This window comes from Aulonocara sp. 'chitande type north' Nkhata Bay, linkage group LG15 (assembly GCF_057382095.1).
Source record: "Aulonocara sp. 'chitande type north' Nkhata Bay isolate Kocher_YH1m ecotype deep benthic linkage group LG15, A_spYH_male_GT1.1, whole genome shotgun sequence".
Lineage (NCBI taxonomy): Eukaryota > Metazoa > Chordata > Actinopteri > Cichliformes > Cichlidae > Aulonocara > Aulonocara sp. 'chitande type north' Nkhata Bay.
Genome location: NC_141358.1, coordinates 22,641,536 through 22,655,469, shown reverse-complemented (window position 1 = coordinate 22,655,469; position 13,934 = coordinate 22,641,536). Strand labels below are relative to the sequence as shown.

Here is a 13,934-nt window from a genome sequence, read left to right as displayed (position 1 = left end):
TGACTTTGCCAAATCTTCACAGACAAAATCCAAAAGATTAGACAAGCAATTGGTACATCAACAGCAGATCCAGGATATGTACTGTGTCCACCGAAAAACTGTTTAAACACCATGAAACAGTTTCACCCTATTAACAGTAAAGATCTGGAGGACATCTTAGGTTAACTGAACTCCTCCTCTTGCTGTTTAGATGTCCTGCCAACAAGTTTTTTCAAAAAGGTCTCAAAGACTTTGGAGTCAGACCTGTTACAGATCGTCGACTTTTCTTTAATGTCAGGTGTGTTTCCAGAACCACTAAAAACTGCTGTAATTAAACCTATACTGAAAAAGGACAATTTTGACAAGACACAAATGAACAACTACAGGCCAATCTCAAATCTCCCATTTTTAAGTAAGATCATTGAAAAAGCAGTTTCTCAACAGCTTAATTACTTCTTAACACAGAATAACTGCTATGATGCCTTCCAGTCAGGTTTTAGACAGAACCACAGCACTGAAACCGCTCTGACCAAAGTGTTTAATGACATATGGCTGAACACAGACAGTGGAAAAATGTCAGTCTTAGTTTTACTGGATCTCAGTGCAGCATTTGATACAGTTGACCACAACATATTACTCAAACGACTGGAGAACTGGGCAGGTCTTTCAGGAACTGTACTAAACTGGTTCAAAACATACGTAGAAAACAGGAAATACTTTGTATCAATAGGTAACTTCACATCTGAGCAGACAAGTATCACATGTGGAGTTCCCCTAGGTTCCATCTTGGGACCCCTTCTGTTTAACATTTACGTGCTCCCACTGGCACAGATTATAAAGAACAACAAAATAAACTATCACAGCTATGCAGATGACACACAAATATATATCACAATCAAATCAGTTTATTTATATAGCACTTTTCACAGGATAAAAACCACAACGTGCTTCACAGTAATATAAAACAGAAATACATACAATACATTAATAATAAAACACGCAGCACAAATCTAATTAAAAGCCAATCTAAATAAATGAGTCTTAAGCTGCTTTTTAAAAGAATAAATACAATCAAGGCAATGTAATGATGGAGGGAGAGCATTCCACAACCTGGGGGCCACCGCTCTAAAAGATCTATCACCTCTGGTTTTAAAATATGTTCGAGGGACTACCAACAGCCTTTGATTAGAAGATCTCAGGCTGTGAGAGGGAGCATGGGGTTCTAAAAGATCATAAATGTAAGCAGGGGCATCACAATCCAAAGCTTTAAAAGACAATGTCACCAGGAGACCGAGGCCCTGTACAGGCTCTTGGTAAATGCATTGAGGAAATTAATGACTGGTTGTGCCACAATTTTCTCCAGCTAAACAAAAACAAAACTGAGGTAATAGTCTTTGGCGCCAAAGAAAAACGATTACAGGTCACCAGAGAACTTCAATCTATACATCTAAAAACCACAAACCAGGCGAGAAATTTGGGTGTAGTGATGGAAGCAGTTTGACTGTTTTTTTAAACTTAAAACAACACAGTCATCTTACTATCACCTCAAGAATATTTCAAGGATAAAAGATCTGATGTCTCAACAGGACCTGGAAAAACTAGTCCATGCATTCATCTTTAGTAGGCTTGATTACTGTAACAGCACCTTTACAGGTCTACCTAAAAAATCAGTCAGACAACTACAGCTCATTCAGAACTCTGCTGCTCGAGTCCTCACTAAGACCAAAAAAGTGGACCACATCAGTCCAGCTCTGAGGTCTTTACACTGGCTGCCTGTCCGTCAGAGGATAGACTTTAAAGTTCTAATGCTGGTCTATAAAGCTTTGAATGGTTTAGGACCAAAATACTTCAGCGACCTCCTGACCCAGATCCTCCTGGATCCGTTTTTTTTATCAGTTCCCAGAGTCAGAACCAGACACGGAGAAGCTGCATTCAGCTTTCATGCTCCTTATATCTGGAACAAACTCCCAGAAAGCCTCAGATCAGCTGAAACAGTCAGTTTATTTAAAACCAGGTTGAAGACTCACCTGTTCTCAGCTGCTTTTGAATAAAACACCAAATCCATACTTTTAAGCTTAAATTTCAAAACTTACATTTTAACTACTGATTTTATCTACTGTTCCTTCTTTTTTTCTTTTTTCAATTTTAAATCATGCTTTTTATTTGTTTTTGTTTTTTAATGTCTCTGTAAAGCACCTTGAATCACCTTGTTGTTGAATTGTGCTACATAAATACACTTGCCTTGCCTTTCTAATGGCATTTCTGGCTGTTGGTCACACATAACAAGCAACATGAAGACACAATTCAAATTTTGGTTGAAATTCTTTTTAACACTTTATAGAATAAAAGGCTAACCAACTAAATCATGTTTCCCCTTTGACATGACTGTTTCGTAATAGACTGTGTGTGTATCCAGCAAACAGTTCACCCACACCTGCCCAGTGTGGCGCTGTGCAGACATGTTTGCTAGGACATTAATAATAATTAAAGAAACGCCATACAGGGAGATGTGACTAGTGTGGAGGAGATGGAACCAAATGTTATATTACACTGTCAGAAAAATGAAGCTGAAAGAAGGCGACTGATTCAAAGCCTCCATGGTGTTGTAGTTCAAACATTGACCTGACAAACCAAATGTCCATTTGAGACTGGAAAAATATATAAATGCTTGGGGTTTGTGACAAGAAGGACATCCATGTAAAAATGAAATATGTGGTGCAACAAGAGAGCAGCAGAAAGTAGTGTTTTTTTTTTTCAGACTTCATACCATTTGCTGGTTGTAATGTACCAGGGAGCACAGGTGGGCCTTACACTGTGAGGCCAAGGATGGTCCCCAGTATGGCAGCCCAGACCTAGAGCGTGGGCATACTGTGAGTACACTGCATAGCGGTACTGTGGACTCCTTTCTGCTTAGTGTGGGCAGCCCGCACTATGTGTTGCCCCTCTGGTGCCCATCTGTCCTGCCTCTCATGCCAGTACAGGGGTCTGCAGTTGGCTTCCCACTGTGAGCTGTGTGGGTTTCCATAAAATCTGAAACTCACACAGGCCCCAACCACCATATTTGCTGGGAACAGAAACACAGTAACAATGAACTCAGGTTTGCTATCACACACTTTTACTGTATAAAATGTGAAGAACAGCAGATCATTTCTTGTTTGCAGCAACCCTCAAAATCACCTTAATGGCATTCGTTAAAATGCACTCCTTTGTAAAATGTATATCTTCACTACGCTATCATTCGTATTTATAGAACCAAGACAAACTTGTTCAAAAAACACTGACTATAAACTGGAGGGCTGGTACTTTTTTTTGTTTGTTTGTTTGTTTTCATACAGTACATGTTTTAAGTGCACAAAAGTCAAAAATCTACTAATCCAGAGTGAAAAGAATACAGGAGCCTTCATTCACTATAGTAACCGGCTAATAATTATTTGGCAAAGAGAACCAAGAAACTCAAAGGCAAATCTGAAAGTCACATGGGAGGACATATTAAAGGCCTGTTTCGGTACAAAAAATAGATATATAAACAATATACAAATACAACATAAACATCTAAGTTTCCATCCCTGTGAGTGTAGTACATATCATTTGTCACGATGACCACTGAAGGCAAATCATAGAGACACAGAGGGTCCTGGTGGCGTTTCTCTGTCTGCGTGCTGGAAGCAGCTTCAGAGCTCAAGACTGCGCTTCAGCTTCAGGATCGTCGTAGATGTAGCTGCCGACACCTCCGGTGTTTACGCCTGAGAAGGGTAGACCAGACGTTTAAATTTAAAGGGTCTGTTCACTCAAAAAACATACATTAACACGAAATAACCATTTGGCTGGTTATGGTTCACTTTGCAAAGGTTTTGGGATTGGTTCCTGAAAAATACAAACATCGACTCCATATAATTGTATCCTTCTTTGCTATAATAACATGGAGCTGGAGTATGATAACACAGACACAGCTTAAGATTTTCCAAAGTTTTCCAGCCTTGTAGACTAAATAATAAAGACTAACTAGCTGTCCATGTCAATTATAGTATTTACTAGACTTTTTAAATCCTCACACAGTTTTTTTTCTCTTCATATACATTTCACATCGACATAGATATTGGTATTATAGGTCACATTGAATCTGATCCTTCAAGGTCATAAAACAGTGAGTATTTATTTCTACCCTGAAAGCTGACTAATACGACTGCCTCAGATGTATTTATGTCACTAAATTAACATATTTTACAGATTTTTGTGGGACACAGTGGTTTGAGCCATTGTTTTAAAAAACAGTCCAGCACCAGCCTTCCCCGCAGCCCAGTCCCCCCCTCCCATACTCAGATTACATACCTTTTGGTCCAAACAGTACAGCATAGCATGGTTTGTGGCAGTAAGGCTGCCCATCATGCTGAAACACAGAGAAAACCATTCCTCTCAATTCTTCCATATTTGAAAATGTTTTCACTTAGTGTTTCATTCTACCTTAACTCTCAGCAACATTCAGTGTACATGAGATAGAAACAACTACAACATTTATCTGCTTTCTCTTTTTTCTACCAGCTGAAAACCCCAGAACACAATATGCTAAATATAAACAGCTTCTATTAACTGACATCAATCAAATTCAGCAACAAACACATTTTACACCTCAGCAACATCTCATCATGTGATGGCTGGATTGAATTTTAACACTAGACAGGCTCAGCTTATTTTTAACTCGTGTCTGGGGCACAATAACTGGATGGGGATGTGGCCACAGAGATGTTACACCTCACCTTTACTTTAGCCTGACAGACTAAATCCTTTGAATTACAGCTATACAAATTAAAGATGATTACATGAAGATGAATGTCAGTGATGTAGTGGCTCATCCGGTTCATGAGCCATCACGGCTCACGTTTACTGATTATAAAATGACAAATGGGATCTTAACCCTCAGAATGCTTTGGGTGTAAAGCCATTAGGGGATCATTTTGTGACTCTTGTGAACTGTCGGTGAACAGACAGACACTGATGTCTCACCATGTTAGAAGTTTATTGATTCTTTGGCTGAATTAACTAAAACATTTTCTTATGTGACTCAAATACTATATGTGTATTTTTGACAATCTACCTGTAGAACATCTAGGAACTGACTCTGTCTTTCACCCATGATGACGCCTTGACTAGACCCACAGTTACACACATATAATTACAGTCTCATTGTGTGCATTTTAAAACAGCAAAATGCCATCACTAGCACTGATGTTAAGTTAGTACAATTAAAATAATCTGGAGCCATAAAAACAACCTGAAAAAAAAGAGAAACTCACTAAACATTTTTGGCATAATAATAAATTGAAAAATGGAGATCAGAGATTTATCATAATGTGTAGCTGGAGCTTGTGATAATGTGTCCTTTTCTATCTTGTGACATAATCTAAGTCAGTAAAGAAAACACAATACATGACTGTATGACAGAGAAAAGACGAAGATGTTGTGTATCTCTGTGAAAATTAAAATTGTGTTCAACGATTTCACACTCTGAGATCTTTCTTGATTAAACGAATACATTTTGAATATGACTAGAGTAACTGTCTGTGTATCTAATCAAAAACACTAACATTTTTACTAATACTCTGATTTCCAGCTTTGCAAACTGACTCATCTCTCACCTCTGCATGGCTGCCCGGTGCCAGAGTCTTATTGCATCTCTCACAGCGCAGACAAGGCCGGTGCCAGTTCTTCCCGAGAGATGACACCTTCTCAGCTGCACAGACAGAAACACGGACCATGGTAGAGACAGTCATTACACCGAGCAGAGGACTAAAACAGACAGTTTCCAATGCTTATGTAGAAATGTAGGACAAATACATGCTTGTCGCAGAATTTAAATATGAAACAGCATTCTGCTCACCAAAATACACTGTCTTGTTGCATCTGGGGCAGATGTTGGGGCCTCCAGAGAAAGATGAGAAGCTTGCAGCTGCAAAAGTTACAATGAATTAAACAAAAAAACTTAATAGTAACTACATCAGATATTTAGTGATTTAAATAAACGCCATTAGATAGAATTTGTGGTTTACATCATTTTAGTTGTACCGTAAAGCCAGAAGCCTAGAAACTAACTGAAAACAATATTGTTTTAAATAATTATAGGTATGAAGTAAGGTAATTTAATCCTGCCAGTTTTTGCAGCATTAGAGATTGCCTCAGTTCTCTAGTTTGAGATGTAATGATCAATCTGCTGTAGTGAGATCAGCACCTTTGCACCAACAGGAACATGGACTGCACCACTTTCTGAACAAACCATCAAAAAGATAATTAAAGACACATGCGTGTAGACCATCAAAATAAAAATAATAATAATGGCTACAGAAATAAATATGTCTGGGAAAATACACAGGAAAACATAAAATGTTTAAAAATGTCACAATAATAATAATAAAACATGTAAAATTAAATAAATGAAAACGAAAATGAATTCATGTCAGTGCCCGTAAATGCATTACTTTGCTGTAGGATTACGGCACTAATTGATATTTTTACTTTAGCTTTGATTCTTCATATTTCTGTCCTTAGTTTTCTCCATTAATTCTCACTTTCCCTAAAACATATCTGGGGCTCATTTATTCCTTTTGTGTTCTTTAGTTTGCTGTTCCAAACCTGAATTAAACTGTATCCTGCCACAGAGGCACTGAGTTTCTCCTCCTTCCATATGACAGTTTTTCTATTTCTGCTCCACATATTTCTCACCCTTCACTGGTCCCCGTGCGGGGGCTTTTTTCTCCTCCTCTGGTTTGGCGTTTGTTTCCAAGGAAACGGCTGCAGGGGCTTCGTTGACAGGATTGTCGTACACGTAGGATCCAGCTCCACCGATGTTTACACCTAAAAACATCAAATGGTAGAATTCATAAATCTAAGTTTTATGAATCTGTGTTCATCGTCTGTATTTGCACATCAGGGAGAAACCCCACCTTTTGGTCCAAAGAGGGTGGCGTAGCATGGCTTGTGGCAATAAGGCTTTCCATCATGCTGCACAGTGTAAAGGGGACAGACAGAGGAAACATCCATTTCTTAACACATAGAATAGAATAGAACTTTATTAACCCCTGGGGAGGTTCCCTCGGGGAAATTGTGATTCCAGTTGACCTTAAATACAAATAAAAAAAAAAATCAAGCAGATACAAATGGACTGAAGCTATACCTGTAACTGTTAATATTATGAACCAGACGGAAAAAAGAAAAAAAAAAAACGGCAGTTATATAAACTGTTGTTTTCAGTCTGTGTGGATTCACATAATCCTCCAAACTTGGACTGCATTTGAAGGCATTTGACTTTGTCTAACCATTTATTTTTATGGTAATAAAAGCCCTTATCTCACTTTTGTTTTTAGACATAAAATAAGCCTCACTGATTCAGTAAAAGTAATGCTCCTTGTCATCTAGACACTGTCATCGTTTATATAAATACTCTGTGGAGTTTTTTCAGTCATCCCAGGAATGTACATTCACACAGGATGTGTTTTTCAGCTAAACTCAATTGAACCTTTCAAGCAAATATGCATGTCAAAGTGGTTCACATGACAAGACCAAAAAAACTGAAGACTAACAATAAAACCATTCTGAAAGCAGACAAATGTGCACAACTACTACTACTACTACTGCACATTCACCCAGTGTACATACTATATGTATATATATATATATAATGTTCTTCCTCTACACTCCCTCCCCCCCCCATTTTTGCACATGTCGAGGAGCGTGTCAGGCTACATTTCACTGTGTGTTATACTTGTATAACTATGCATGTGACAAATAAAGAACCTTGAACTTGAACTTGAACAATAAAGGCCAAAATGAAGCACTGTGAAGAAAATACGGAGATAATGGACAATAAAGTTGCTCTCACTGACTAAATCAATGCATTTTAGCAGCGTACAATGAATACCATTGTCAGCTCATCTGTGATTTTCAGTACATCCCTTCCTTCTTAAAATCTAATTAAAACACAGCAAGAGCCACAAACAGTTTAATCTGATAAGTCTGATGAGTTTTAAATAACAGGCTGCTGAGCTGTTAATTTTATGTACAGCTAATTTTGTACCGAGTTTGTTCTGAACAGACTGAAGAACATCATGCATTGTGAATGATGATGAGCTGTCATATGTGAATATAAATGCATTATAACAATGATTAAAGGGGGACACAGAGTACAAATCTTCGAGCTTATTTAAACATGATTAGGCTAAGCATACTCATTTTCATATAACTTGCACTACATGCACATAACCACGATTCAAGTCTATTTTCTTTAATCAACAGTTGAAACTGCCATCTCATCAAAGCACTAAGATGTGTGAAACCCTGTTGTCTCTGAGATTTACGCCTTCTGGTTTATGGTTCTCTACAACAATGTCAGACAATGTTAAACTCCTTAGTAAAGTACAGGCGCTTCCAGGTTTCTCGGAGGAGTGACGCACTGAAGATACACAGGTACTGACTTTCCTGCACAGTACATACGTGTTTTCAAAGACAGCACAGTAACTGTCCAAAAAATCCAGCTACTTTCTGCTGATGTTAAATGATCAGGTTTTTTGGTTGATTTCAAAAAGTCTGTATTTTACCATCAAACCAGGCTCATCTCAAACAGCTTACAGCCTCAGAGTGCATGGGACATTATTGTTCGCAGTCACGGTTTATTATGTTGACGCAATGTAGCCTACCAACATAACCTTTGAACATGAAATATTTGCACTTCATAAAACAAAAACAAATCATAACTGCTTAAGGAAAATGAAGCATATACACTCTTCACATCCTGTTACCTCAGCATGGCCTCCCGGATTCAGAGTTTTGTTGCAGCGCTCACATTTTAGACAGAACTTGTGCCAGTCTTTCCCTAAAGATGACACTTTCTCCGCTGTGGGACAGGAAGAGACAAAGATCGTTTGATGTTATATCGTGCTTTTGGTTTATGAAACATAAAATAAATGGACTTAGTCCTGGAATTTCTTATAATATAATGAAGTTAATGAAGTCATAAGTTTGTCACAGCATGCATATATAAGTCTTTGGATCCAAAACGATATCTGGACTAGTTTGCAATAATTCATTGGTAGTGTGTGTGTGTGTGTGTGTGAGTGGGCGGGGACGCTATAAACAATTTAGATTATTTGAATTTTGGGAAGAACCCACTGCAACCAGAAGACCCACAAAGGAAAAGAAATATGCAATCTCTACTCAGAAGGCTGGATTCAAACCCAGGACCTTCTTGGTGTGAAGCTCTGACCACGGCACTACAGTTCTGCCCCCACTAACACACTAACAAATATTACTTACTTTTAAGTTGGATCAGTTTATAACTCTGGTAAAGTTTGAATTCAAATCTGTGTATAACCTTTTGAGTAATCCTGAAAACTAATAAACAAACTAACAAATCATACAGTACCAATCACATGGCACTCTTGACAGAGGGAATATGTTAATAAAATCTGATTATAAGTGCACTCAATGAAGTCTGAGTCATACTTTTACAAAATAAATGCAGTGACTGTTGAGAAAGAGCCATCCTCTATGGGTCAGTGCTTTAGTGCTTAGAAAAGAGCGCTGCCACTGAATGCAGAGAAAGGGGAAAATATTTTTTTTCTCTTTCTTTTTGTGCTTTATTTGTGCACCAGTGCAAACACTCCTCCACAGGCAGGATCCTTTTGCTGCTGCTTTGAACAGAACCCATCTTTTCTATGAGAAAAAGAAACATTTTGTCCTAAAAAAAAAGGTTATTTTGATACAAAAAGTAGCTATTTTTGCCATGAAATCAACCTTCACATATGGGTCCAGCAACCTTTGGAAGAAATGATATGCACTGTTATTAAGGTTTTTGTGGGGGTGTGTGTCAGCATGTGAAGTACAGTAGCAATTATATTTTCTGACACAACCTGAATACACAACATAAGCACTAATGTATTCTGAATTATAACAGCCGAGTGTCGGTCGAAGTGACAGACGACATTTAATGGGCACTTATGAGTTCATATCAGCCTGAAGCACATTCTTTCCACTGCTTTCTAAAGGGCAGTGTGGTGACTCAGACATTTCCATTTTTCTTATTTATTCCTTTTTTTTAATAGAGCTACTGTCTGTTCTTCCATCCCTTCACATACTAAAGTTACCTTAATCTGAAGGTAAATCTAAATGTGAAGTCTTAAAAAATACCTTTTTTAAAATTTGGCGAGGTCGATCAAACAACTGATATCTTTCCTGTCTGGATAATGGATGATCTTTGGATAATGTTAGCACAGCAGGGACTTTTGGAGGTTTTCCTCTGTTTCCAGTCTTAATGCTTAAAACCACAGAGTAGTGAATATATACCATATCAAAAACCCACAAAACTGACAACCAACTAGTCCTTTAACATTAAAACTGTGTTTAACGAAGGTGGAACTCATACACACAAAGCAAAAACTGCAGTAACTTTCACACATATATGTGTGACATGTCTAACACCACTCAGAAAAAGTTGGCATAAAGAGAGAAGAACTAAAACAACTTGTTTCACATGGAGGATGGAGTGAAGGACTTCACCGAGGCCAAGAATAAGATAGTTAACAATCATTTTCAACTTTGAATCCAGCACAGCCACTTTGATTGAGCCCTTTAATGAAAATACTGAATTGGAAATGAATGCAATCCCTTTTAGCATAATGGACACAAATACAAGTTGGAAATCACAGAAACTAGAGTGCAAGTTAATGACACCTGCTGCAAACATAACACATAGTACAGTGTGTTCAAATTACTCTGTTGTCCAAGTCACTTTGCAACCCACTTCCACCCATGCTCTTCCCGTTCATGCTGCTCCTTATTAAGGTATTATCCATGGTCATGTGATACCTGCTCTGCTCTGTACAGGGGGTCTTGCTGTTGCTCTTTCCACCACCAACTTTTAATTTCTGCACATTATGGTAGGACAGAGCTGTACCACACTGTACCACCAAATTATCATAGATGGAAAGAGCTGTCTTCTGTGGACTACAGCGGTCATGACTGAACTGTTTTTTTTTCTACCCAGTTATTTATGTGACTGCAAGGGAAAAATACATACAGTGTGAGTCAAGAGGGAAAACAAATATTACTCTGTTCAGTCAAAAGAAAAACATCATAACCCCCTTTTTAAGACCCGCAGTTTCAGTCACAGAGACTTTTTTGTCTAAAAGACAGGAGGATGGACAGAGGGAGCGAGAAATTTACTGACAGTTGCTTATCTGTTTGTCCTCCTCCCAAAATATCTCAGCTGATACCCTGAGACTGATACAACATGACACTTCCTGTTTAGACTCAATGCCTGGCCTCCCTGTCAGTGTGATATCTGACAGTAAGTCACACCGACACACAGAAATATGCCTGGATGGTGAAGGGCTCCAGTCTGCACAGCATAACATTGGTTTTCTTCTGGGTTCTTACTCAAGGAACTGAATTTACTGAAGAAATCACATTAGCTCAGTTTATTATTTAAAAATCACATTATAGACTCCGTGTCTCGAGCATCATCTTCTTTATGGCTATCGAGAACTTTGCATCCAGAAATCCTAAAGGCTAAACTATCTCTACTGTAATAAAATCCCCTGCAAAACAACAGTATCCACTTCTAGGAGGAATACATTTTTGCCAGAACCTCGTTTTTTTTTAAAGCTTCTAATTTCCTGCAGAGTTTCAAAAGAGAGAGAGAGAGAGCAGCAGTTTGACTGAGCCTGCAGGGTGTGGTTTTGCTGTTGTTTTCCAGAGAAATGGGGAAGGGGAAAGAACAAAAAGAATATTGATCCATAAAACGAATTGGCAAATCAATCAATTATTTACCATGCCATATGGCATTGCACCAAAATGGAAAAAAGAAGAAGCTAAAAATAGATGTTAAATTAACTCCTTAGTATCATAGTACCTCACCCTATTTGACAGTATTGTCTACTATCAAGTGAATATAGTATCCAGTAACCAGGGATTAACACGCTTAAACTCATCCTACCTGCTTCTAAAAGCCAACATAAAAAGGATTTTTCACAAGCTGTCAGAAAACACAGCTGAGGCTATGACTACAGGTCTGTTAATGGCTCCCTGTAATCTTATCCAAAGATAGTGAACCCATCACTGCCTGATATGGGTTGTGTCGATATGCACCAGTTGTCTGTTGGACTCTGAGATTCACCATCTGGGGAATTTTTGGATCAGTTTTAGAGAAAAACTGTCACTTTGATTTCACATCCAATCTGGCAACGTGTCCGTGGTACTCAGCTGTGAATTTCTCTGACATTCTGTTGGACTGCTTTTAGGACCCAGAGTTTTGTATTGTAATGTAGTTACATGCTTATTTTGATATATTCTGTAAAAGACTTTCAAGCTTTAAATCAAATTTGACAGGTTAAAATAGATAAATAAATAAATTTACATGCCTTTACGTGGGTGAAATTATGCCCCATACAGTGACAGAGGATGCCACTGTATAAGGCATCCTCTGTCACTTTGTCTTTATATGCCACTGTATAAAGACAAATAATATTCATACTGTATATTTTAAAGTACTTTGACTCAGTGACACGACAGTAACATTTTCACACTGTAAATATAAATATCACTGATGTGGAGATTATGTTGTGACACTTGTATATAATTAGTTTGACTAATACTGGCTTGACTGATCAGCTGTTATTACCCCAACAAAGATAGACAACACGGTAAATGTGTGGTCCAATAAAAAGGATGCAAGAATGTGATCGATGAATATAAAGACAGACTCTATTAGTTAGTTTGCCCACAAGATAACATCACACAAAACCTCAAAGGATTCCAGTTAAAAATCTCTTTGTTCTGTGCAAATGGTAAAGGAAATAATGAGTGATTTAGTGTGAATGCATTTTTAATGTACTACCAATAAATAATTCATATGTGTAAATGAATTCAAAAATCCACCATTCACGATTCTAATCATTGTTTCCACCTAACACATAATAAAAATCATCCAACAGGATGAATGAGTGTCTTAAATAGTTATGTCTCTCTGTGTGTGGGAGACTCGATAAGCCTATTTATAACAAAACAATGCCCATTTTGATCAATGGGTGGAAATCTTCTGTAGAGCTCTAAAATCAGTGATGTATCCGCAAATTCTCATTATGTTGTATCCGAGAAAACACGTTATCGATTATAAGTAAAAGTCGATTTAAAGAATACTGCACTGTCAGTCTTTCATATTATAACCACCCCCCGGTTGACTATAACACTCCCACCCAGCGGTCATCGCATCTGTTAGAATCATGATGCTGGGCGGCCTCTGCAGCGGCTGCTCACTCACCGAAATACACCGTTTTCTCGCATTTTGGACATTTTGACGCCATGGTCGGTGTAAAGAGAGGAACAGGATCTTTTTCTGTTGGTCCTTTCTGTCTGTCTGTAGCTCCGGCGGCGCAGACACACCTCAGATGATGCTGACGGCGGCGGTGACTGTGATGAGACTGCGCCTCACATCCACCCTCTGCTTCTTCTCTTTCAATTGTATAACTCCGCCCTCGGGGTGACATCATGCAGCTCGCAACCCACCAGACAAAAATGTACATTTATGCCTCTGCATATCCTGTAAAAGCTTTTTCAAAAAAAAGAAAAAAAAAAGCCTCGGCCAAATTATCACATTGCTTTTTACATTATCATCATTTCCAGAGAACATCTGCTGAATGCACTGCTGCCACTCAAATTTCTCAATATAGTACCAGCATCAGCCCAAGGCTCTAGATACACTTTTAAAAACCAAGAGAGCATTAAAGAAAGTTTTTATTGCACACGTTCTACTCCATTAATTATTGTAAACCCATATGCACATATATACATTGCTGTGCCAGCCTCTGGTTTGGAAATCTGGTTAATCTGATATCCTAGCAAAGTTAGCTCTTCTGCATTAATCAGTGTCGCCTTTTAGTTCTGTTTGTTTCCCCTGTGTGGTTGTTAGGTTA

The 13,934-nt window shown here is 38.2% G+C and overlaps 1 protein-coding gene across 1 annotated transcript; it reads right to left on the bottom strand.

Annotated features, from left to right (window-relative positions):
• Positions 1–503: 503 nt before the first annotated feature.
• LOC147313059 (cysteine-rich protein 2-like) lies at positions 504–13,544 on the bottom strand. The gene is made up of 8 exons (XM_086265015.1): positions 13,283–13,544; positions 8,766–8,860; positions 6,915–6,972; positions 6,694–6,825; positions 5,855–5,923; positions 5,613–5,707; positions 4,309–4,366; positions 504–3,722 (listed from the first exon to the last, which is right to left on the bottom strand). Exons 1-8 carry the CDS (start codon positions 13,542–13,544, stop codon positions 3,658–3,660), a joined length of 834 nt encoding a protein of 277 aa, XP_086121141.1. The 3' UTR covers positions 504–3,657.
• Positions 13,545–13,934: the final 390 nt, after the last annotated feature.